The sequence below is a fragment of the Girardinichthys multiradiatus genome, chromosome 4 (genome assembly GCF_021462225.1).
Source record: "Girardinichthys multiradiatus isolate DD_20200921_A chromosome 4, DD_fGirMul_XY1, whole genome shotgun sequence".
Taxonomy (NCBI): Eukaryota; Metazoa; Chordata; class Actinopteri; order Cyprinodontiformes; family Goodeidae; genus Girardinichthys; species Girardinichthys multiradiatus.
In genome coordinates, this window is record NC_061797.1 from 35920182 (window position 1) to 35945811 (window position 25630).

Sequence of the window (25630 nt, forward strand, 5' to 3'; positions counted from 1 at the left end):
AAAGAAAAAGGTTAATTTGTTCAAGAGGACCATGGAGGTATGACACTAAAATAACTTCTCAGTGTAGGAATCAGTTCACTCAGCAACTTTATTCCTTGGTAAGTTACATTTACTCATTCCACAAATTGGCTAAACTTAAAGTAATGGATTTTAAATGCGAAAAATCTAAATAATAAATAATTTTACATAAGTAATTAAAAAAAGAACTGACTCAAATGCCTCATTAACATACACATTAAAATATAGATTAGAGAATATTTTTAAATAAAATGGTTTAAACTATACAGTTAAGCCCTGTTAGGACCCCAAGCCAAGGCCAGTAAGAACTTTTCTAGAACTTTCAAAATAAATCGTATTAACCTACTTCCAGCACAGCCAGGAACAGGGAATAACAGTGGACTTCATGTGACGTCACTGTCCGAATAAAAACCCCGCTTTTGCAACAAACTGATCTCTTCCACGCAGGTCCCCAGAGGAACTGGACAGAGGGACACAGCGCGCTGATGTCTCTTTGCTGGCAAACAGACATAACTCTTCAAACTGGATCCAAGAGTGTCATACAATCCCGCGATCAAATGCACTAAGTTAAGTAGGAATGAATTGCTGTTTGTGTATCCGGTATTTATTCATGAACAGGGTAGTTAAGGTACAAGCATTGCTTGACTTTTCTCTCTGATGCCTACAGAAGCAAACTGTTCCAGAGAGTTCCCAGCTACAAAGCCGAGTGGAGCCGTTTTCCCGCTCTGAAGGAAGGACAACGGGACCGCATCACCATGGTTACAGCCATAATGTGCAGTTTGCCCCCCCCCCCCCCTTTGTTCATTGTGGATGCTTTATTCAACTTCGTTGCCCTGGACCCTTTTATTAATGGTATTTTTAAGGTATGTGTTTGATTCTGATGATAAACTATAAGCTTCTTTTGTTAGCTTTAACTGCTAACAGCTAAGAACACGTGCTTGCCTGCTAAAGATCATTTACCCAACAAAGGTTGTAAGTTTTCAAGCTAGGAAATATTATTTCCCTAAATATTATTTTTCTAAACTTGATAACTAATTAAACACCATTAAGGCCCATTTCTAAAAAATTTGGTTCTTATTTTAAATATTTCCTTAAATATTTTACTATTTCCTTAATATTTCTTTAAATATTATTTTAATAAATAAAGGCAGCTAATTAAACACCGTTGAGAATTAAGTCATCCAGAAGGTTGATTTTATTCAGCAAATCATTCTTTTAAATATTATTTTATTAAAATAATATTTTATCTGATCTTGCACTGTGAATGGTGTTCTAAAGGTGTACTAATTATTACTTAAGTTAGTTCCAAGACTAACTTCACTTCACTTCCAGATTCTTCAAGATAATCCTTGGTTCTCAAACATAAATAACATTGCATGGTAATGTTGCCTCACTCTTTTGGTCATGGTTTTCAATCATCTTTAATCAACTTGTTTATATTGTACATAGCCCATTAGTCTTCGTTATTCTTTAATTCTGCTTGGTAGTTTACTTGGATTGTTTTAGCATAGTAAAGAGTTTGTTGATTGGAATATGTTTGATTTTGAGCTGACTTATTTTTGTTAATAAATTCTTGTATTTTAAGAAATTGTGTGAATTCATTCCGTGTATGTGCAGAGTTTTGCAGTTCAGTAATGTTAGAGCTTGGCTCACCCTTTCAATTTTGTCCTAATACCACCGACTTATTGGGCTGGTATTCACAGGACAACCCTTAACAGACCGAAATATTATTTAATAAAATATTAAAGTATTTATATTAAATATTAAATATATTCATAATCACAACAGCCCCAAATTATTCATAAACCTGGCTAATTCAGGTTGAATGTAATTTTTCAATTTCATTAACTATTTTCTTCGACATTGCGGTTTGGAAGCAGCCTGTTTTGAGTCTTTCCTTTTGAAACTGTTTAAAAATAGTCTGAGCTTAGAAGCCCTCTCAGCAGTTTGCAAACATTGTAAGATCACAAAGTTTGTTTATAATACTTTTAGGTCCTGATGATGAATAAATTAAAGAAATACAACAGACTGTTTTACTTGAGTCATGATAGATGTCTTTATTTTTGTCACATCGATAACACACTTTATGGGTCACTTCTGCCACAGGGGACCAGTGTAATGAAGCCTTGCACATATAATGTGATGCATGTAAACAAAACATCAGTTTTTGCATTAAAGATACACTCAAGCAAATTTGCTTTTTACTCAGCTCAGCACATCTAGCATAAACCTTCATTTTGTTTTTCTAAAAGTAAATTTAAACAATTAAAAATAAAACAAATACAAAATGCATCAAAACAAACACTTGTGTATTAAGTACACAAAGCAGGCAAGTGTGGCAGCTGACTATCTTTTTACAAGACGAAGCACTTCTGCAGACTAAAGCATGAGCGTGTTGTATTCTCATCAGTGCATAATCTTCCTTTTTGCTGTTGCATACACATACAGTTTAGCATCTGTGTTAACTACAATAATGTGCATGTATTTAAAAAAAGTGTGTTCTTTCTGTCTTTCAGAGAGCAAAACTGCTTGTTTCTGTACCATGCAGTGAAGCTGCTGCTAGTGGGTTTATTTTGGTCACATGTAATGAAGCGGCTCTGCCCAAAGCATGTTGGCTTAGTTCTTTCTTTGTTACATAACGTCTTCCTAAACTTCTATGTTTTCGTGTCTTTAAACACGAGCAGTTTATCTGCCTAATAAACATTACAATACGATTTTTATTATACAGGTTCAAAAACAAGATGTCTGCTTGAATGTCAGTGCTATAAAAAAAAAAATCAACACAACGGACAATATGGAAGACATACATCATAAATACATCTCATACTGATTAACATTGTATTTCACCATATAGCTTCACATCAGGTCTACCAGTTATGACACTGAACCTTCCCTTGTAACTTCTATCTGATTTAATCAGTTTTTTTCATAGACTGTTAAATTGGTCTTCTGTTTCCGTTTTATTGCTTTGTTCTTCACTTTTATGTTTATGTCTTTGTTTGGTCACCTCTTTATTTCCTTCCCCCTCTCTATCATAGTAACCATTGGCATGTTGCTCATCCTGGCCCTTGGTTATAAATTGTCCCCTACCATTTGCTTCTTTCATTTTACCTTGTTTTCTGCATGGCACCCTGGTCTTGTTTTGCTGTCTCACCCTCCCTTATGTTTCCTTGTCTTAATTTCTGGCTCTGCTGACCTTAGTCTTAAGTAAACATAAGTTGTGTAATGAGAATTGGTATCGCATTTTACAAAGCAAGAAAGCAAATGAATGTGTGAGTGCTTAACTAGGGCTAAGCACTGGAACCTCTTTAGCGGAAAAGCCTAACATGAAATGTTTGTACGTTAATAGTTGGGTGTCATGAGTTTCTTACACTGTTATTTTGTGGATCACAATCTGCAAGCTTGGGGACCATCGGTCTACTTCAATAAATCATAGTTTTTTTTTTGTTGCTATTTTTCAAATTGCTTCTGTGACTTACACACTGCTGATCTACTTTGAACCAAGTTTTCAGCTAATACTAGCTCTTTAGGAATCACCTTATTGTTGGTACAATATTTAGCTTTGCGTTTTTCCTTAAGAAATGGGCACCAGTTTTGTTTTTTGTGACAAACTTCCAATAAGAATCAGGCAAAAGATCTTTGCTAAGTTCTCCGTTATGTATAAAGACCAGACTGGCTCTTCTGTCGAACCAAGGAGCCTTTTTATCCCTATATGACTCAGAGGTCCGAGTAAAGTAGCTTAACAACCAACAAAAACAGTCTTAAAACCTTTTGAAAGGCCTTCAGAAAACCATATGAAATACTGATCTGAACTATTGTAAGAGTTTGAGAAATTCTGGCTGAAGCAAAATAAAAACAATTGAGATCAGACTTAAATCTTTGCTTTCCCCAATGCTGTATATTGCTAATAATTACTTAATAAACTAACACACTGACTGTAGTGTCGTATGTAAATATTGTGCTACAACCACATAAGTGGGTAACAACAGCAAGTATTTTACAGTGTATATGGTAAACATGTACATTATCTATTGTATTATGTTCATTAGTCTGCTTGAGAGTGGAAATAAAACATGGACTGATCCCTTTGTTTAAAGTATGACCTCTGTATTTGCACATGTGAAATTAATGTGTGTAAACAGCAACCGTCAGTAACTGACTGATTGGACAGATGCACAAGAGAATCCCTCAACAATCAAGAAGGTGTTTGACATTATCTAATCTATACAAAATAAAAACTTTTAAATAACTTTTCTCACATTTTGTTACTAAAAATCCAAATAGAGACAGTGTGGTCATCTCTAATCCTTTTACTTCTTATCAGTTTAAAATTGACAGTTTTACCACATAGGAAGCAGCAATTGTTGGAACAGAATTCATTGCAGAAAAGTAAAACTCATATTATATAGATTTATTACACTGAGCCAAGATTATACCGCAGCTGAATTTTTATGTTAAGACTTACACAACTGTGGAGAACAGGATTTCCAGTCATTGACAAGGAGGGTAAGCCACAAAAGGTAATATCCTTGGAAGCTGGCTGGAATTCTCTCTCCAAACATGTTAATGGAAAGTTGAGTAGAAGGAAAAAGTGTGGTAGTAGGAGCAATCAAGTCGCTTAACTGTAAAAAACATTGTTTTCAGTAGGCTGATATTTATATATATTAGATATATATTTTTATTAGTCTTGTTTAAGATTCAAATTTTACAAAACAATTTAAGTTAGGCTTATCAATAACTCAGAAATAAACTATTTAATCCCTTTGCATGCAATAAATCTTTAAATGAGTTTGACTTTGACTTGAATTACTGAAATAAGTTCAAATTTGGTAATGTTTTAATTTATTGGCATGCATATATGTGTCACACAAGGTGGACACAAGCATCCTCACACTTTTTAACTCTTGTCTATGTACATTCCAACCAGTTGGAAATGTCAATGTAATGGCATGATCCCAAACCAGCTGACCACTAACAAACAATTTGTTAAATGGTAACTCTTACAAATCTTTGCAAAGTACAGATGTTTGAAGAGCCATCAGCTTACATTCCTATTTTACATATTTGCCTGCTCAAAAGGGTAAACAGAATAAATAATTTATAGATTTACTCCATGATGACCTAAAAAGATTTCCTAACTCTCCAACAAGTTAGTTAATACAAGAATGCCTTTATATACTGAACCGCTATACTGAAAAGGTTAGCTTTCCTTTTACTTTTACTTTACACTAAATTCTCTCTAAAGTCCACATACTGCACCATCTGTTTGCGAACATGAGAGATGACTGGAGTGAGTGGAGTACCAGGCATAGTAGCACCAGGAGTTGAAGCTGCAACTGGAGTCGATGCAGCAGGAGTGGAAGCGAGAGGTGTGGTGGCCCCAGGGCTCCCACCTGGAGTAGTACCTGGTGTTGTGCCGGGAGTGGCAGGAATTACAACAACCGGAGTAGGCCCAGGGCTTTCAGCTCTACCTTGAGCCTCCAGTTGTGGGGTGGATGTGACAAAGCGGGCTTCTCTGATCCGGTAGGGTCTTCGGTAGGAGGAGATGGGCGAGAGCTCTGAACCCCAGCCCAGATAGCTCCCACTGGATGGCGAAGGAGCATCTGCACTGAAATATAGAGTAGTGTTGGATTCTGCAGGGGTCCCCGCATTCTTCTCTGGGGAAGCCAACAAGAGAGGGGAGCGACGCTCAGGTGACCAGCCAGGTGTCTTGATGTCCAGAGAACCCACAGAAGACGACGCCTCCGTCAAAGATGCAGCATTGCTGTCGATGTGACGGAGGCTTTCAACATGTTGAGGAGATGAAAGCGATAGTGAGCCGTAAGCAGCGCTCTGGAAGTCCTCATCACCTTAAAGCACAATAAAAAGACAAGTCAATGTCTATGTTACATTCAGGTTTACACATTTCAACTTGTGTTTGGAGATCAATTTGGAACAGTTGAAAACAATTCAGTAATCAAATATGTTCCTTACCAAAGTATTCATACCTTGTTAATGTTTTAAAATTTTGTCCCATTATGAGAACAAACTTGAACTTTATTTGGATTTTATCAGCTAGACCAACACAAAGAAGTACATAACTGTTTTTTATTTAAAAAAAATCCTGAACTGTAGTGTGCATTTATATGCGGTCTAGTCAGGTTTTTCACCACATGTAACATTTTGCAAGTGAGCCAAAACAAACAAATTCTGGTCTTATCTGATCAGAGCACTTTCTTCCACTCTTTTTCATGTCCTCCACATGACTTGTACCAAACTTTAAACTGGATATCCTATGGCTGTCTTTCAGCAAATGCCTTCATCTTAACCAATCCTTCATAAAATGCTAGATTTGTAGAGTCCATGTAGACTTTTTGTTGTCCTGACAACAGATTTTTTCATCATCGATCTTTGCAGCTCTTCCAGACTTACCACGGGACTCTTGGCTAGTATGCTAATTAATGCTCACCTTGTCTGGCTTGACAGTTCAGGTGGTGGATTAGCTACTATGCAATGCTCTTTTTATTTTCAGATGATGGATTGAACAGTGTTGTGTCAGATGTTTAAAGGTTGGAATATATTTTATATCCTAAACGTTTTTAAACATCTTGACAACTTTATTGCTGACCTGCCCTATTTATACTAAGGATGACTGATAAACAGATGGGCCATGTTTACAAATTAGGTAACTAGTTTTTTTTTTTTTAGGCAAATATTTAGGGGCATCAGAGTTAAAGGAGGCTAAATAAAAATGCACTCCACTTTTCAGATTTATAAAAGATGTGAAAGAGACAGAAGTTAGTACTTTTAGAAGGCATTGTAGATCCGCAGATAAATGGACTCTATTTTTTCATAAGAAAATATCCTACTGAGAATTAATTGATTAATTAATATTCATCAAAATTATAATTAAAAATACTTCAGAAAAATAATTCTCTAAACCAAAAATCATTACTTACAAATAGAAATCCGAGATGCACTCTGGTATGGTGATTATGGTCTCAAAGCACTTACTAATTACAATTAGTAATTATCATTAATATTTGATAATTATTAACCAAAACTAGCTAAATGTCACTGTTTAATCAGCTGCTCCAACGAATGGTGGGGGAACTTTGACCTTATTTTGACAGATAAATCACTCTTGCACAGCCCCCACGCTTCACTTTATGTACAGGTCCTTCTCAAAATATTAGCATATTGTGATAAAGTTCATTATTTTCCATAATGTCATGATGAAAATTTAACATTCATATATTTTAGATTCATTGCACACTAACTGAAATATTTTAGGTCTTTTATTGTCTTAATAAGGATGATTTTGGCATACAGCTCATGAAAACCCAAAATTCCTATCTCACAAAATTAGCATATTTCATCCGACCAATAAAAGAAAAGTGTTTTTAATACAAAAACGTCAACCTTCAAATAATCATGTACAGTTATGCACTCAATACTTGGTCGGGAATCCTTTGGCAGAAATGACTGCTTCAATGTGGCGTGGCATGGAGGCAATCAGCCTGTGGCACTGCTGAGGTCTTATGGAGGCCCAGGATGCTTCGATAGCGTCCTTTAGCTCATCCAGAGTGTTGGGTCTTGAGTCTCTCAACGTTCTCTTCACAATATCCCACAGATTCTCTATGGGGTTCAGGTCGGGAGAGTTGGCAGGCCAATTGAGCACAGAGATACCATGGTCAGTAAACCATTTACCAGTGGTTTTGGCACTGTGAGCTGGTGCCAGGTCGTGCTGAAAAATGAAATCTTCATCTCCATAAAGCTTTTCAGCAGATGGAAGCATGAAGTGCTCCAAAATCTCCTGATAGCTAGCTGCATTGACCCTGCCCTTGATAAAACACAGTGGACCAACACCAGCAGCTGACACGGCACCCCAGACCATCACTGACTGTGGATACTTGACACTGGACTTCTGGCATTTTGGCATTTCCTTCTCCCCAGTCTTCCTCCAGACTCTGGCACCTTGATTTCCGAATGACATGCAGAATTTGCTTTCATCCGAAAAAAGTACTTTGGACCACTGAGCAACAGTCCAGTGCTGCTTCTCTGTAGCCCAGGTCAGGCGCTTCTGCTTCTGTTTCTGGTTCAAAAGTGGCTTGACCTGGGGAATGCGGCACCTGTAGCCCATTTCCTGCACACGCCTGTGCACAGTGGCTCTGGATGTTTCTACTCCAGACTCAGTCCACTGCTTCCGCAGGTCCCCCAAGGTCTGGAATCGGCCCTTCTCCACAATCTTCCTCAGGGTCCGGTCACCTCTTCTCGTTGTGCAGCGTTTTCTGCCACACGTTTTCCTTCCCACAGACTTCCCACTGAGGTGCCTTGATACAGCACTCTGGGAACAGCCTATTCGTTCAGAAATTTATTTCTGTGTCTTACCCTCTTGCTTGAGGGTGTCAATAGTGGCCTTCTGGACAGCAGTCAGGTCGGCAGTCTTACCCATGATTGGGGTTTTGAGTGATGAACCAGGCTGGGAGTTTTAAAGGCCTCAGGAATCTTTTGCAGGTGTTTAGAGTTAACTCGTTGATTCAGATGATTAGGTTCATAGCTCGTTTAGAGACCCTTTTAATGATATGCTAATTTTGTGAGATAGGAATTTTGGGTTTTCATGAGCTGTATGCCACAATCATCCGTATTAAGACAATAAAAGACCTGAAATATTTCAGTTAGTGTGCAATGAATCTAAAATATATGAATGTTAAATTTTCATCATGACATTATGGAAAATAATGAACTTTATCACAATATGCTAATATTTTGAGAAGGACCTGTATGTGAACATTTATTGAGACCATATGCCCTGATATAATTACTATTCTGGTCCAAAAACCTTCACCCAACTAACAAGCACTATTCTACAAAAAGATGACTACCTAAACTAACAATAAAAAGAAAGTGTCACGAGTGTCACGCATCTGTGATCAACTCAAAAAAGGTTAACTTCTCATCCGTCCAAAACTGGGGTAATATGAGAAACCATTGCAGTCGACTGAAATACAAGGGGTCTCCTTGGAAATAACACCTCTGTGGGATGCCTGGTGCATCTAACAGTCTTTGATCGGGATATGAATCTATGAATATTCTGATCTTCTTGTATGAGACATATTTCCAGCTTTTCAAGCTCTTCCGGGAATGGCCAGTGTAGAGGAAAAGAAACTCGCCAGCGAGTTTCGGTCTCTCCAGATATGCACCTCCGCGGCGTCGTCCCTTTGTTACCTCAGTTTTTTATAGCTCCGATGACGTCAGCTTGCTGAGCTGTGCATGTCGAACTGCGCAGTCCAGTCAGTCTATCTGACCAAAATGGATGACCCCAGCAGTACAAATCCCTCGAACAAAACAAAGTGATGAAATGAGCTGTCTCGAAACTCTATAAAATACTGTATTTACAGCTTGTTTCTACTGCCCCCTCATGGCCAAACACAGCTTGTTTATTTTAATAGGTATCCTACCTTTATCATCTGATGGTGCAGCGCTTGACTCCTCCTCTGCAGTTTCCTCAGGTATTGCCTCCTGGAATGGGATGATCTCTGGAAACCTTCTCATATCCTGGATGGTTATGGGAGGAGCTTTTCTCACTGGTCGGGCCACAACAGTGCTGTGAGTCGGTTTAGGGGGATGGACGATTTGACTCACCTGAGTTACATAAATGATAACTGAAAGAGGTTACTGTAATCAACAAAGGAACATGACGCAGATTTTAAATCAACATAATCTTATTTTACATTATTAAAACATATTTCCATGAGCACATTTTTTCTACCACTGCAGTGATTTATTTATATATATTTTTTCTGACACTTCTTTCTACATCAGCGCACTTCAGGGCGCCCACAGACCCTAGGCCATAGGTAGATGATCGGCTTTGTAGTCGTGTCTTCGGCCGCATGTCTTGGACCCTCGGGTGAAGAGAGGGGCTGACCTGTCCTCTAATCACCACCCGGTGGTGAGTTGGATGCGCTGAAGGAAGAGGAAGCCAAACAGACTCAAGCATGGAGTGAGGGAACATCTGGCAGAGACTGCGGTCAGTGACATATTCAACTCCCATCCCCCAGCTTTTTCCAGATCCCAGGAGAGGCTAGAGACAAAGTCTGAGTGGACCATATTCTCAACCTCTATTGTCAATGTGGTTACCTGTAGCTGTGGCAGTAAGGTCTGCTGTGCTTATCGAGGCAGGCAATCCCCAAACCTGGTGGTGGACACCGGCAAAGAATGCTGCGGTTCAGGCAGTAGCAGAGGCAAGAAAATCGGGCCTGGGAGGCCATGGAGAAGGACTATCGGTTATCCTCAAAGCGATTCTGGCAAATCATCCAGCCCCTCAGGAGAGGGAAGCAATGCTTCGCCAACACTATCTACATTGGGGGTGGGGAGCCACTGACCTCAAAGAGGGACATTGTCAGGTAGGGATCTCTTTAATCCTGCCGTCACGCCATCCCTGGTGGAAGATGAGACTGAGGACTTGGAGTTTGACTCGTTCATCATCCTGGCCAAAGTCATTAATGTTGTTAAAAAAGATGCACGGTGGCAAGGCTTTGGGGGTGGATCTCATCCCCAGAGTACCTCAGATCTCCGGATTCTGTGGGCCTGTCGTGGCTAACACACCTCTTCAACATCGCGTGGCGGTCGGGAACAGTGCCCCTGGACCAGCAGACCAGGGTGGTGTATCTGGGATATAGCCTGTAGCTGGTAAAAACCTTCCCGGGAGTTGTGTTCAAGGCACGTCCCACCAAGAGGAGGCCAGGGAGATGGCCCAGGACACGCTGGAGGGACTGTGTCTCTCAGCTGGCCTAGGAACGTCTCTGACTTTCCCCAGAGTAGCTGAAAGAGGTGTCTCGGGAGAGGGAACTCTCCTGAGACTGCTGCCCCCCTGACCCCATCCCAGATAAGCAGAAGGCGACAAGTATTATGAGTATAACTACGATGAGTACACAAATATGATTACTTCTTTTTCAATTTCCCACCTACTGGAGTAGTTTAAGACAAGAATTTTCATTATTAGAGTTTTAACAGAAGACTCCTGCCTGTGGAGTGTGGGTAATCTGTGGTGGAGGTGCTGGAGGGGTAGGTTGAGGAGCTGGGTGTGAGATTTGAAGAACTCGCGACTGAGGAGGTGGAACCTGACAAATAAGAATAAGAAACTCCTATTACTCTATTATTAAAAAAAGATCACACCTGTCTAGAATGAATGACATTTATCACCATCTCACAAACAAAAATAGCTATAAAGTTCACACTTTTATAACATAAAAGAGAGTTAATATGGAACTTAATCGTTCGAGTAAGACCAACAGTTCAGAAGAGCAACAAACCCGGGGTACGTGATGCATATCAGGGGAGTGAAACTCTTCTGAGAGACCCATGAGTCCGGCCAGACCCCCTTCTCCATATGCTGACCAGATCTTTGGAATGTCCCCCGTCTTAAGAGCTAAACGAATCAGCAGCCAGTGGTGATGCTTCCAGCCTTCCCATTGGATGGGGAGGTCCATGAGTGTTCCACCGCCTAAAAAGAATGTCCACAGTCAATCAAACTTTACTTGTATAGCACCGTTCACACAATTAAGTGCAACACAAAGTGCTTTGCAAGATTGAAAACATCCAAAACATGTGACCAAAGAGGTCAAAATGCTCAAAAGACATTTACGTTTGAATATGTCAATGTAGAGCACATATGAGCAGGATAGTTGTTGAGGAAATAATTTTTACATAACTTGTCTACCCCCTTCCTTGAACCGCCACCTTAACATGGTAGAGGCGTTTGAGTGCTAAAATGATCCTAGAGGCTATGTTGTCTAGGGCTTAAATGCCCCTGATATCCCATGGTAGACATGCTCACACAGGTCACACATAGAGCGGTTCATAAGTCTTCCTGAGGACTAGCACTACGAGGCATGGGACGTTGCCCGGTCCAGCATAGCTGGGCCCCACCCTGGAGCCAGGCCTATGGCCGGGGCTCGTCAGGCTGGGCCAAGCCCAACGAGACCCCACCTACCAATGCTAAGAGGATCGGGTGGCGGTATCCTGTTGGGGGGAAGGGGGTGGGTTCAATTCGAAGTTTTGATGCCTTCAGTGTGAAGCTACAATATTCATAATCATGAAAATAAAGACAATAAAAATATTATTTCATAAATAAATATATCAATTCAAAATGTATATAAGCAAAATGGATTAAAGAAATTAAATCATGGCACATTTTACGGCCAAATTTTACGGCGGTCCACAGGTGTTAACCAAATGACTAAACACGCGGCAAACGCGAATGTGCTTCAAGCACATAAATAATGCAAACTTCAACACACAAACACAAAAAACTAATTCAACAAGAAAATGCAGCAAAAGGAAAATATTGCAATCACAGAAAATACAGAGAAGTAAAAACCTACAATCAACAAAACAAATGCAGAGGAAAAATGCTGCAAATAGCAAAAACAACACCAAGTTAAGAAAAGCTGCAAACTCGCTCCACAAAACGTCAGTACACCAGACCCCTAGGGCTAGTCAAGCCCCAAGTCATATGGGACCAGACCCTCAGTAAAGACATTAACGGGATGCCCAGAGGAAACTTGGGGGGAAGAAAGAAAAGCTACGTTTTCCTTCATGTCTTTTTTAATCAAGTGGCTGTAATCTTTAACAATTTTATTGAACAGCAGCATATTTATGTCGGTAACATTAGTAGTTGACTCCCCCTAGTGGTTTGGTGCACTTCCATTTGGGGAGTGAGTTTGCAGCTTTTCTTAACTTGGTGTTGTTTTTGCTATTTGCAGCATTTTGCCTTTGCATTTGTTTCCGGTTGTAGGTTTTTGCTTCTCTAATTTGAACATTTTTCTTTTGCAGCGTTTTTCTATTGCATTTGTTTTTTGTGTTTATGTGTTTTGGAGTTTGCATCATTCATGTGTTTACAATTCGATTATGTGTTTGCAGCTTGTTTAGCCATTTGCTGTGCATTTGCACCTGTTGGCCACCATACAAAGCAGAAAGAGTGCCTAGAAAATAAAATTATTCTTAAACTCAAATTAAATGCTACTTTAAAAGTTGTCCAAGATAACAAAGTTTTATTAACATCCTAGAAAAATTCTAAATTAAGGAGATGCGTCTTCACTTTTAAGAATTGCTACACTCTCGGTTATCCTCAGGGTTTCCTTTCCAGAGACAAGAGTCATAATAGAAAATGGTTGTAATAGTATTTTTTAAATCGAATTACAAAGATAGTTACATAAATAATAAATATGCAGACATGTCAATCACCAACCAGACAATGTTGTATGATGATGGAAACTTGGCTCGACTTTCTCCTCGAGTGAAAGCGTAGATCCTTGCTCCATGCAAGCTCCACCAATCCCCCTGTGACGAATACTCTGGAAGATCTCAAAAGACTTGGGGTGGAGGAAACGGTAGTACAGTACCAATGCTATCAGTCCTGCAGATGGAAAGCACTTATCAGGACAGTAGACTCTTATTTAAAGCATTTTTCAAGAAAATTAAGACATGGGCAAATAGAAAGTTTTTAAATTTGCATGAACATTTTTTTTTATTTGGCTACGTGTCTTACCAATGAGGAAGCTGCAGAACACAGCAGCTGGGATCCCCACAGTGTCCCAGGACACCATAGCAAACAACCAGGAGGAGGCCATAAGAAGAAGAGCATTCTCTAAAAACATGACCTGTGGATTTGGTGGGAAAGTTGAAATCTATGTAGCTAATTAAGCCTTACAGTCTAAGTTGGGTACATAGTCATATTTTCTAGGATTCAATACCTGACCCTTTTGAAGATTATAATATCTGACATTTTATAGCATAATATCAGAGTTCAGTATCACCTTATTATTGTCCCCTTAGGAGAATTTGCATTGCAACCAGGTAAAAAACATAAAAACACAACCACTATACATTAGTCAAAACGGTAAAGGGAAAACATCTGTATCAATTAAAACCATCTGACTAAAATGACAAAGCAATCAAACACAATCACAATTTAAATTTATCTGAATTATGGCTTGAGTAATAAAGTGGTTTTTCTATCTGATGGTCCTTGCTTTAGGCGGTACGAATAATAGTGAACACTGGCTCTCCTAAAAACTATAGGTTGTAGACAGGAATTTTTTCTGATTTCTATAACAAATCTTTAGTTTTAGAGACATTTAGTTTTGTTTAGAAAGTCAAACCACACAAAAAAGTCCTCCTCCACCTGACCAGATGAGGAGGATATCGTTTAATAACCTAACTCTGCTGTAAGCTTCTCCATAACTTTCTCCCTGACATGTCTGGTTTGTTCCTTGGTCTGCATGAGGCTTTTGTTCACTAATGTTCTCTAACAAACCGCCTTTATAGACCAGCTTTCTTCTAAAGGCAATTGGTTGCACTGGATTTCATTTAAGGGTATCAAAATAAAGGGGGCAAAATACAAATGAATATCACACTTTTATTTTTATGTGCAAAAAAAAATGAAAACCATGTATCACTTTCTTTCCACTTCACAATAATGTGATACTTGATGTTGGTCTGTCATAAAATCCCAATAAATCGCATCCAAGTTTGTGGTTGTGATGTGTCAAAATGTGGAAAGGTTCAAGGTGTACTTAGTACTTTTGCAAGCCGCTCCATATAAGACCGATGTGCTGACAGAGACAGACATACCAGATAAAATGCAGCTATGCGGTATCTGGATTGACCGTACTTCACGTTGAGGAAGAGAAAGACGTGAATGGCTCCCAGAACGAGGTTGAAAAGTCTCCATCGACCAGTTGAACGTATGATGTCGGTCTGCTGAGATACCATCCAGAAAGTTGCACCCAGCCAGTGCACACCTGTGACACAAAAACACACATCCAAAGTCAGTTTCAACCCTTTATAGACACGGTTTAAAAAGTGTAAATGTAGGCAACAGAGTATAAGAAATGATAAGCAGTTTTGAGATAAGGTTTGGGCTTACCAACGACTCCCAGGACCCACTGCTTGAAGATACGTGTGAAGAGCATGAGTATAGCGAACCTGGATCCCAACATACCAACCTGCATACACACAAAATACATTTTCACATACAAAACACAAACTCCTGCTGAGAGTTTCAGGGAGTGTGCTGTGCATATATGCTGAATTATGCCCACCCTCCACAAGAGTCGACAGAGAATGGCAGCTGGAGTCATATGCAAGTGACCCGGCCTGATGAGTGAGCATGCTCTGGCATAAAGAACCAGCGCCCAGGCCAGAGATAGTAAACATACAGCAAAACACACCGAGGCTGGAGGGAGAAAAGCAGAAGAAGGATGCACAGAGGAGATGAAATGAGAGAATTTTAACAAACTGGAATCTTATTTAAATACTGGATTGTATTAGGACATTAATCAGCCTTGTAATGAAGAGAAACTCATTACCAGTACCAGTTTCACTGTGGTAATTTGTACAGCACCTAAGGAGTATTTTGCACTTTACTAAAAGCACTTTATTTAGCACTGCGCTTTAAGCAGGGACTTGCACATCAATAACCATTTGCACACAAGAAGTTTTTAGTAATTATTAGATTTTTATTGACATCTTTTAATAATTAGCATGAAGCCTTTCGTTCTGGGTCTTGCACAGCTGCTCCTCATCAAGGAGTGTGGTAGTTGCCTGTTAGGAGAAAATGTATTGTTACTTGGTACAACAAGGTCTACTGTTTAGTGAAACTAAGCCAAATATGTGTGTGCGTCAAATCTAAAAGTAATAGTTTGAGTAGAAATAGTTTGTTAAAGATATGTTTACTCACCTGTCTTTTGTGTCCTCTCCAAGGTGTTCGGACACCAGTTAAAGTTTCCAGCAGAGGCCATGTGTAAATGTATAAAGGAATTGGTAGACCCCCCTGTGAGCCAATGATGGTGTAATCCTCAACTAAAAGAATCAGGGTTCTCAGTAAGAGGGTGCTTTTTGTATGGTGCCAATTCCACCAATCTCTGCCTAAATCGTCATCTCCACCAACAAATCCAGCCGCAAAAGGCCGCCCTGTTACAAGCCTTAAAATGCAAAAAACATCCAAACAAACACCTATTTATGTTACAAGCTAACACAGAGCATTTGCATAACTGCATCTATTAACCCATCAGATGTCATGTTACCATCACTATGTCCTCAATGATTATTAAAAGACTTGTGCCCCCTTCTTTACCTGTAGCGTGTCAGCACCTGACTGCAGTTTGACAACATCAGCCATGGACTGAGGCACCAAGCGAAACATTTCAATACAGACAAAAAGAAAATTATATTTTCAGGCTAAAAATGCTAAGTCAGAGCCCTATAATTCAGCAGAGGTTTATAATGAGCTTATAATTAAAATCGTTATTTCATCTGAATTAAAGTGTCATAAATAAGCACTACAAAGAAATAATCACACAGTCATTTTAAAGTTTTTGGCTATCTCAAAACTAAAACTATCTTAGTCTCTTGACTGAAGTATCCCACACATGCTGCATTTGCTAATGTTGCAGGACTTTGGAAAACTATTCACACCTTTTGAACTTTTTCCTATTTTCTAACACTACAACCTCAAACCTATGTGAAGTGCAATAAGATACTATGTAATAGACCAATAGAAAGTAGAGTATAGTCATTATGCAGTATGTTAGGAAAATTATACAAGTGGTTTCCAGGTTGGAAAATCTGATGACAGAAAAAACTCCACAAATCTTTCCTTTATGGAAGAGTTGCAAAAAGAAACATTGCTGATAGAAAGCTATAAGAAGTCCTGTTTAGGTTTTTACAAGAACTTTCTAGCCCACATTCAAAATGCTATGAGTGATGGAAAACTAACACTCAGATGACTGGGGCAGAGCTTCGCCTTCCAGCATAACAAGCTTGCCAAATACTGCCAAAACTACAAAGGGATGGTTCAGATTAAAACATATTTATTCGTTAGAATGACCCAGTCAAAATCCAGACCTACATCCAGCTAAGGATTTGTGGCAAGACTTGAAAACTAATGTTCACAGACATTTTCCATCCGATCTGACTGACCAGATACTTTGCACAAAGGAGGCTCTTGATGTGCAAACCTGGTGGAGACAAACCCCAAAGGATTTCCCACTGAAACTACAGCAAAAGGTGGTTTGGGAAAGCATTGACTCAGGAAAGCTAAATACAGCGACACACAACTCTTTCACTTTTTTTGTTTGTTAAAGATTTTTGAAGGTTGTATTGTTTTTCATTCTCTTCACAGTTATGCACCTAATTGTATTGGTCTATTATAGAACATTCCAATAACATTTGAGATTGTTGTCATAAGGAAACAAAATGTGGAAATGCTTTTCAATGTACTGTATTCTTGGCATTTGTTGCAGGACACAAAGCCCTCCTGATGCATGTGCAAACAATAGAGAAATATGTGCATTGAATCTCAACCATAAATAATGTTCTAGATTAGATTTTCTTGCAGCTAATTAACTGCAGATAGAAAAGTTAATATTTTATATAGGTTTGTTACTATTGATTTTCTTGCAGCTAATTAACTGCAGATAGAAAAGTTAATATTTTATATAGGTTTGTTACTATTGTTTCGTTTTTACAATTTAAATCAATTTCATATACCTTAAATTTTGTTAAGAATGATCGGTTACTTGAAAATGTTGTGAAATGCTCAGTTTATTTTCCGATCTGCTGGCTGTTTAAACACCATAGACATCTCATTCCCAACACACATTAATTTCACACTCTACTCTTCACTTTCAGCCTTTAGGCTCACCAGGAGACCTGACCCCTATATCAGTACAGATGAGCACATAGGTCTGGAGCAGCGTCTCGGGGAGGGTGACCACCAAGGCCTCAAACAGGCGTAATGCAGATGCATCAGCCTGCTGCATGATTTCTCCGTACACATCCTCATCTGGAAGACGCATACACTCCCATAGCCTGTGAGGGACAAACATGGCAACAAATGAACAGGCAGAGACAAAACATTAAGATCATGGTTGTCCTACTCTCTACTTCAATCAGTACCAATTACTTTATGGGTTAAATGAAGTAAACATACAAGTTTGTAAAGTCTGCCCACCTTTTGAAGATACCCAGGTGTAATATGTGTGTCCATCTGAGAGATTTCCTGGGGATTTTTCCATCTGAGAGATACCACAGGTAACTGAGCCACTGTGGACCCCAACCTGCCAATACACAGGGAAAGTTAAAATGAATGAAGTTTTCACTCTATAGCTTTTTAAGGCTTTATTTGGTATAAAGTTGTCACCTGGGAGCAGGAAGAGTGCTGTGAAGCCAGCGAGATGAGCATAGCAGTAGTTATGGCCTATCCAAAGGTAATACACAAAGCAGTAGATCACTGGAAACACAGGAAACACACACTTATTAAAACCAGCATAAATGAACACAGAAGAAATGTTTAAGGAGGCCTTTACAAAGCCTGATGGATGTACAAAGGGAAGCGGATTTATGAAAACACACAAAAACTTTAAACCAAACGTTCTTTTCAACTTAATGTCACTGAACCTGTATCTGATCTAAAATAGCCTCTCATTTTTAATTTTTAATCAAATATCTGTTATACGCTATTTTTAAAATTTGAAAAAATAACATTGACTGGCACTTTTATTGTCAAGAAATTTGGCCATGAAAAATGTTGCGGCAAGTCATGCTTAATTATTTTTAGTTACACTGAGTAAAGGCCAAAAAACATGCTCAGTTCTCTCTCCCAGGGCATTAAGAATAAAATGAGATCATTCTAATCTTGTAGCCCTGGTTTTACTCTTCCAGCTTGTTTTTGACACAGCATCTGGACAGGACCTTTCTTTTGTAGTGTCTGATGATGGTGGCACAAGGGGGTCCTGGGTTTAAATCCCGGCTTGCAGTCTTACTGCATTGTTTGCATGTTCTCCTTGTGCATCTATTGGTTCTTGCTAGGTATGCCATCTTCTACCCACAGTCCAAAAACATGACTGTTACACGTTACTATCCTCACTGGCATTCTCATGCTGGCCAAAGCGCTGGTAAATGTAAAAATCCCAAAATCCACTCATGATTGTAAAAGATAATTGATTTAAATAGACATGTCATAAATAACTGAGTATGGGTAAGGAAGTCTACAAAAAAGTCAATTACAGATTTCTTCACTTGCCTGCAAGATATCAGACCAAAATGTCCATTTTTAAACAGTATTATAAATATAAACATTTACTGTTTACTGTAGTTTGACTTTGTCATTAATGTGCTCCAAACACAAACATAAACTAGACCATACATAATATTAGATAGAAAGAAACAACACTCATGAATAAATATTGGTATTGGATTTCCTACTGAGTTTGTGGTTTGTGGTCAGACTTCAAGTCTTCATTACATTAAGAGGTTTTACTCAAACTTTTTTCTCATTTAGAGTTGAAAAATATACTTTGGGTGACTTATCTCCTAGGTTTTAGCTTGCAGCATATAATAACAGTTCCGGTGTTTTATTAACAGATTTTTAAATAAATAGTAATCAGTGCAAAGGTAAATTATATAGATGTTTATGAAGCTCTGCGTTCAAAGTGTCATTTGTTGGTTTATTGGAATATTTAAAAAAATACCAAAAACAGGATATTACACATGGTTTAGACAATCTGCCCATAACTTTCTGTAATAGGAGATTACTTGGATTATGTGCCCAAGTAAAACGGGCCTTGTGTCAGGATCTGCCGTTTTGGTTTTGTGTTTGTTTTTATTGAGCAGTTTATTTAGGTTATTTACTCATGCATTGTGCTAAGTTTTGTTAGTTTCTTCCTCCTGGCTTTAGACACCTATGATTTACCCAGTTGCTTGTTTCCCTTAAGATTAGTTGTTCTTTCCCAGCCTTGCTCTTTAGTATAATTCCTCATGTCCCTGATTTGTCCAGTTAGTGCTCCTTCCAGATTTAGTTTATGTTCTATGTTAGGGTTTATACACTGCTCAAAAAAATAAAGGGAACACTCAAATAACACATCCTAGATCTGAATGAATGAAATATTCTCATTGAATTCTTTGTTCTGTACAAAGTTGAATGTGCTGACAACAAAATCACACAAAAATCATCAATGGAGATCAAATTTATTAACCAATGGAGGCCTGGATTTGGAGTCACACAAAATTAAAGTGAAAAAACACACTACAGGCTGATTCAACTTTGATGTAATGTCCTTAAAACAAGTCAAAATGAGGCTCAGTATTGTGTGTGGCCTCCACGTGCCTGTATGACTTCCCTACAACGCCTGGGCATGCTCCTGATGAGACGGTGGATGGTCTCCTGAGGGATCTCCTCCCAGACTTGGACTAAAGCATCCGCCAACTTCTGGACAGTCTGTGGTGCAACGTGACATTGGTGGATGGAGCGAGACATGATGTTCCAGATGTGCTCAATCGGATTCAGGTCTGGGGAACAGGCGGGCCAGTCCATAGCTTCAATGTTTTCATCTTGCAGGAACTGCTGACACACTCCAGCCACATGAGGTCTAGCATTGTCCTGCATTAGGAGGAACCCAGGGCCAACCGCACCAGCATATGGTCTCACAAGGGGTCTGAGGATCTCATCTCGGTACCTAATGGCAGTCAGGCTACCTCTGGCGAGCACATGGAGGGCCGTGTGGCCCTCCAAAGAAATGACACCCCACACCATTACTGACCCACTGCCAAACCAGTCATGCTGAAGGATGTTGCAGGCAGCAGATCACTCTCCACGGTGTCTCCACACTCTGTCACGTCTGTCACATGTGCTCAGTGTGAACCTGCTTTCATCTGTGAAGAGCACAGGGCGCCAGTGGCGAATTTGCCAATCCTGGTGTTCTCTGGCAAATGCCAAGCGTCCTGCACGGTGTTGGGCTGTGAGCACAACCCCCATTTGTGGACGTCGGGCCCTCATATCATCCTCATGGAGTCGGTTTCTAACAATTTGTGCAGACACATGCACATTTGTGGCCTGCTGGAGGTCATTTTGCAGGGCTCTGGCAGTGCTCCTCCTGTTCCTCCTTGCACAAAGGCGGAGGTAGCGGTCCTGCTGCTGGGTTGTTGTCCTCCTACGTCCTCCTCCACATCTTCTGGTGTACTGGCCTGTCTCCTGGTAGCGCCTCCAGGCTCTGGACACTACGCTGACAGACACAGCAAACCTTCTTGCCACAGCTCGCATTTATGTGCCATCCTGGATGAGCTGCACTACCTGAGCCACTTGTGTGGGTTGTAGAGTCCGTCTCATGCTACCACGAGTGTGAAAGCACCACCAATATTCAAAAATGACCAAAACATCAGCCAGAAAGCATAGGTACTGAGAAGTGGTCTGTGGTCCCCACCTGCAGAACCACTCCTTTATTGAGTGAGTCTTGCTAATCGCCTAAGATTTCCTCCTGTTGTCTATTCCATTTGCACAACAGCATGTGAAATTGATTGTCAATCAGTGTTGCTTCCTAAGTGGACAGTTTGATTTCACAGAAGTTTGATTTACTTTGAGTTATATAGTGTTAAGTGCTCCCTTTTCCCATCTTTCCCATTTTTTTGAGCAGTGTATTTATATAGGTCTCCTTAGGTCTGTTTCCCATTCGTTTAGCTTTTCCCCATGCCCCTGTTTAGTTCTTCCTAGAGTTACTATTTATGTTAGCCTATGTTTAGGTTTCTTTTCCCTGTTCCTCCCAGTTTAGTTTAGTGTTTAGTTTCCCCTCCTGTCTCTGCGTTTCCTAGCTCCAGTCACCATAGGCTCCATTACCTCAGTTACCTTCACCTGGCCAGCACACCTGTAAGCATTCATCTGATTACCTACTCCTCTCGTTCCCATTGGTTCACACAGCTCCTTCCCTGTGTATTAGTTTGGTTCTTTGCTTTACTCCTCGCTGGTTCCTTATGTTTCTCACCTGTTGTCTTTTTGGTCCATACCAATCTCGAACTGTGACACCTTGTGATGCTAAGGCTCATATAATCATGCATCAAGCCAGCCCAAGACATAAATTAGCTATTCTTTCAAATGTACCTTTAAGGTTTAGAAGAAGTGAAAATATGGCATAGTATGATTGTTGTGTTAACAATCAGATTTCTTTTTTTTTCCATTTGTTCTCCTTGTCTGTGCTAGAGTCACACATCATGCATTCTGTAGCAGCAAAGTAATTAATCCTTAAATTCCAATTAAGCATAACCAACAAAATGGTCCTCTGATTTGAAACTCTGCTGAGTCTGCATTAATTGCTGATCTGTGGACATAACGATCAGACCAAATCAGTAAGTCAGAGAAACAAATCTAACTCCAAAACGTACTTGTGCACACCTATAGTTGTTTTCTAGTAATCCAACAATTAAATTGACCATGTCACAGACATTCTTTTCTTTTTCATTAAATTTTGTTAATTCACATGATTTACTAAATAAATAGCAGAGGGATTGGTGGCTGGTGGAAATGGTCTTCACTGGAAGAGGGCCCTCAAATTAGTTCCCCATAAAATCTTGGGTCGGCTTTGATTTTGATTATTCATGCACAATAAAAGCTGGTCATTGCATATGTATTCTCTTGGTATATATGTAAATGAAAGTGATTTGAGTAACAGTCCTGCACTGTATGGGATATATCCTGTATGTCAGGCCTAACCTACAGTAGGCTGTTTTGAGGTGTTTTTGAATGTCCACATTGAGTTTGAATGATCAACATTTCATTAGTGACAGCAGCTGCTGAAGCCTCTCGGCATCCCTTTCCCGCAGTTCTGCCTCTGCATTCCTCCGTACACATAATCCGAACATGCAGTTGCCAAACATGCGCGCTGTCCGGGCAGACTAGGCCCCATCCCGGGGCATAGGCCCATCCCCTCATCCATTCAGGGACAGCCAAAAAGGAGCGCTGAAATACGACAACATGGCTCCTCTTGGATTAAATCAAGAAACATCACACAGACCCCTAAAATATGAGAATCTAAAGAAGGAAACACTCTGGCATGAGTCAGCAGTCTTGCGGCATGCAGGTTTAAAACAGGGAAGAGGCGCAACCTGCATCTAACAGGGCTGTGGTCAATGAAGCGCGCGAGCACGCGCGTGCACACAACCAAAACACAGAACCAGAACACAGGGTTTTAAACCAGTAACACCAGCACAACCAGCACAAAGACTCTGCCCTAAATATAGGAAAGCATGCAGTCTTCGGTGAGAGTAGATCTGGATGTGAGTGTGTCCCAGGTAGGACTCACCCGCCGTCCTCTCTGCAACGATCAAAAATGCGGTAAAGACGAAGACGCAAACTTGGCAACACGGTACGCAGCCCCCTCCGTTGCTCGGGGTGGCCGTGTAATCCCTCATGGTGGCGTGAAAAAGCCGAACAGTCCCTCAGATTCACAGAGATGGCTGTCTGCAGGTCGATGACGTTCTGGTTCCGCTCGGTCCAGCTGCAGCAGCCCGCTCATAGAGCTCTGTGCCCCCGTCCCAACGTCACCGCCCGACCGTCCCGTTAAGGGTGATACAGCACTGACGATGCACACCAGAATGAATTTATATATACAGTACATGTTCATATATATAATGTGTATATATATATATATATATACATATATATATATATATATGTATAGATGTATATATATATATATATATATATATATATATATATATATACATATATATATATATATATACATATATATATATATATATATATATATATATGTATATATATATATATATATATATATATATATATATATATATACATATATATATATATATATATATACATATATATATATATATATATGTATATATATATATATGTATATATATATATATATACGTATATATATATATATATATGTATATATATGTATATATATATATACATATATATATATATATATATATATATATATATATATATATATATATATATATATATATATATATAATGTGTACATACAGTACAGACCAAAAGTTTGGACACACCTTCTCATTTAAAGAGTTTTCTTTATTTTCATGACTATGAATATTGTAGCTTCACACTGAAGGCATAAAACTGTGAATTAACACATGTGGAATTATATACTGAACAAAAAAGTGTGAAACAACTGAAAATATGTCTTATATTCTAGGTTCTTCAAAGTAGCCACCTTTTGCTTTGATTACTGCTCCACACACTCTTGGCATTCTGTTGATGAGCTTCAAGAGGTAGTCACCTGAAATGGTTTTCACTTCACAGGTGTGCCCTGTCAGGTTTAATAAGTGGGATTTCAAGCCTTATAAATGGGGTTGGGACCATCAGTTGTGTTGTGCAGGAGGTGGATACAGTACACAGCTGATAGTCCTACTGAATAGACTGTTAGAATTTGTATTATGGCAAGAAAAAAGAAGCCAACTAAAGAAAAAGGAGTGGCCATCATTACTTTAAAAAATGAAGGTCAGTCAGTCTGAACAATTGGGAAAACTTTGAAAGTGTCCCCAAGTGCAGTCGCAAAAACCATCAAGTGCTACAAAGAAACTGGCTCACATGAGGACCGCCCCAGGACAGGAAGACCAAGAGTCACCTCTGCTGCGGACGATAAGTTCATCCAAGTCACCAGCCTCAGAAATCGCAGGTTAACAGCAGCTCAGATTAGAGAACAGGTCAATGCCACACAGAGTTCTAGCAGCAGACACATTTCTAGAACAACTGTTAAGAGGAGACTGTGGGAATCAGGCCTTCATGGTAAAATAGCTGCTAGGAAACCACTGCTGAGGACAGGCAACAAGCAGAAGAGACTTGTTTGGGCTAAAGAACACAAGGAATGGACATTAGACCAGTGGAAATCTGTGCTTTGGTCTGATGAGTCCAAGTTTGAGATCTTTGGTTCCAACCACCGTGTCTTTGTGCGGCGCAGAAGAGGTGAACAGATGGACTCTACATGCCTGGTTCCCACCATGAAGCATGGAAGAGGAGGTGTGAGTGACTCATAAGCTAACAGAAGGACTTTTGAACTGGGGTGATGTGCTCTACTGTCTTAGTTTTAGTGAGGATGCAGGCAGCATTTAAACAGAAATGTTAGGCTTCTGAAAAGTATTTTTATTTCAATGCACTCAATACTTGGATGGGCCGGCTTTCGCATGAATTACTACATCATTGCAGAGTGCCATGGAGGCGATCAGCCTGTGGCTCTGCTGTGGTGTAGTCAAAGCCCAGGTTGCTTTGATAGCGGCCTTAATGTCATCTGCTTTGTTGGGTCTGGTGTCTCATTCTTCTTTTGATAATGCTCCATAGGTTCCCAACGGGGTTCAGATCAGGGGGGTTAGCTGACCAGTCAAGCCCAGTCACACAATGGTCCTTGAACCAGCTTTTCGTACCTTTGGCAGTATGTGCAGGTGTAAAGTAAAGCTGGAAAATGAGATCATTAGCTTCATTAAGCTTGTCTGCAGAAGGAGGCATGAAGGGCTATAACATTTCCTAATAGATGGCTTTGATGACTGTGGACTTTAGAAACATAGTGGACTCCTACTGGAAAATTGTTAATATTTCATGAATAACAAATCCAAGACATGTGTGTAAGAAACAGGAATGCAAGTGATTGAGAACAAGAAGGCAAAAAGCAGAAAATCTTTGAAACCTTTGTTTGCTGTTTCACCTTGTCTCCACTAGATGGCGTCAGTAATCCTGCTCTGGATCAACTTGTCATTAATTGTTCTTGTTTGTTATTAATATACCTAAATCCACTGCAGAGTACCG

At 39.6% G+C, this 25630-nt stretch overlaps 1 protein-coding gene across 1 annotated transcript; it reads right to left on the reverse strand.

Moving 5' to 3' along the window:
• Positions 1 to 2049: 2049 nt before the first annotated feature.
• LOC124867382 (XK-related protein 5-like) lies at positions 2050 to 23409 on the reverse strand. Its single transcript, XM_047363799.1, has 13 exons — positions 23136 to 23409; positions 18209 to 18298; positions 18020 to 18125; positions 17711 to 17877; positions 15108 to 15241; positions 14933 to 15011; positions 14638 to 14807; positions 13553 to 13664; positions 13253 to 13420; positions 11316 to 11506; positions 11028 to 11123; positions 9459 to 9642; positions 2050 to 5867 (listed from the first exon to the last, which is right to left on the reverse strand). The coding sequence occupies exons 1-13, from the start codon at positions 23242 to 23244 to the stop codon at positions 5242 to 5244; spliced, it is 2232 nt and encodes a 743-aa protein (XP_047219755.1). The 5' UTR covers positions 23245 to 23409; the 3' UTR covers positions 2050 to 5241.
• Between the last annotated feature and the right edge of the window lie 2221 nt (positions 23410 to 25630).

What these genes read in the sequence shown, in the direction of transcription:
- LOC124867382 (XM_047363799.1), bottom strand. Translation starts at nt 23,244, where the DNA reads ATGAGGGATTACACGGCCACCCCGAGCAACGGAGGGGGCTGCGTACCG. An exon ending in CGTTGCAGAGAGGACGGCGG is followed by an intron (nt 18,299 to 23,135) that starts GTGAGTCCTACC and finishes CTGTGTTTCCAG; the next exon opens with TGATCTACTGCTTTGTGTAT. An exon ending in TCTGTCGACTCTTGTGGAGG is followed by an intron (nt 15,012 to 15,107) that starts GTGGGCATAATT and finishes GTGTGTATGCAG; the next exon opens with GTTGGTATGTTGGGATCCAG.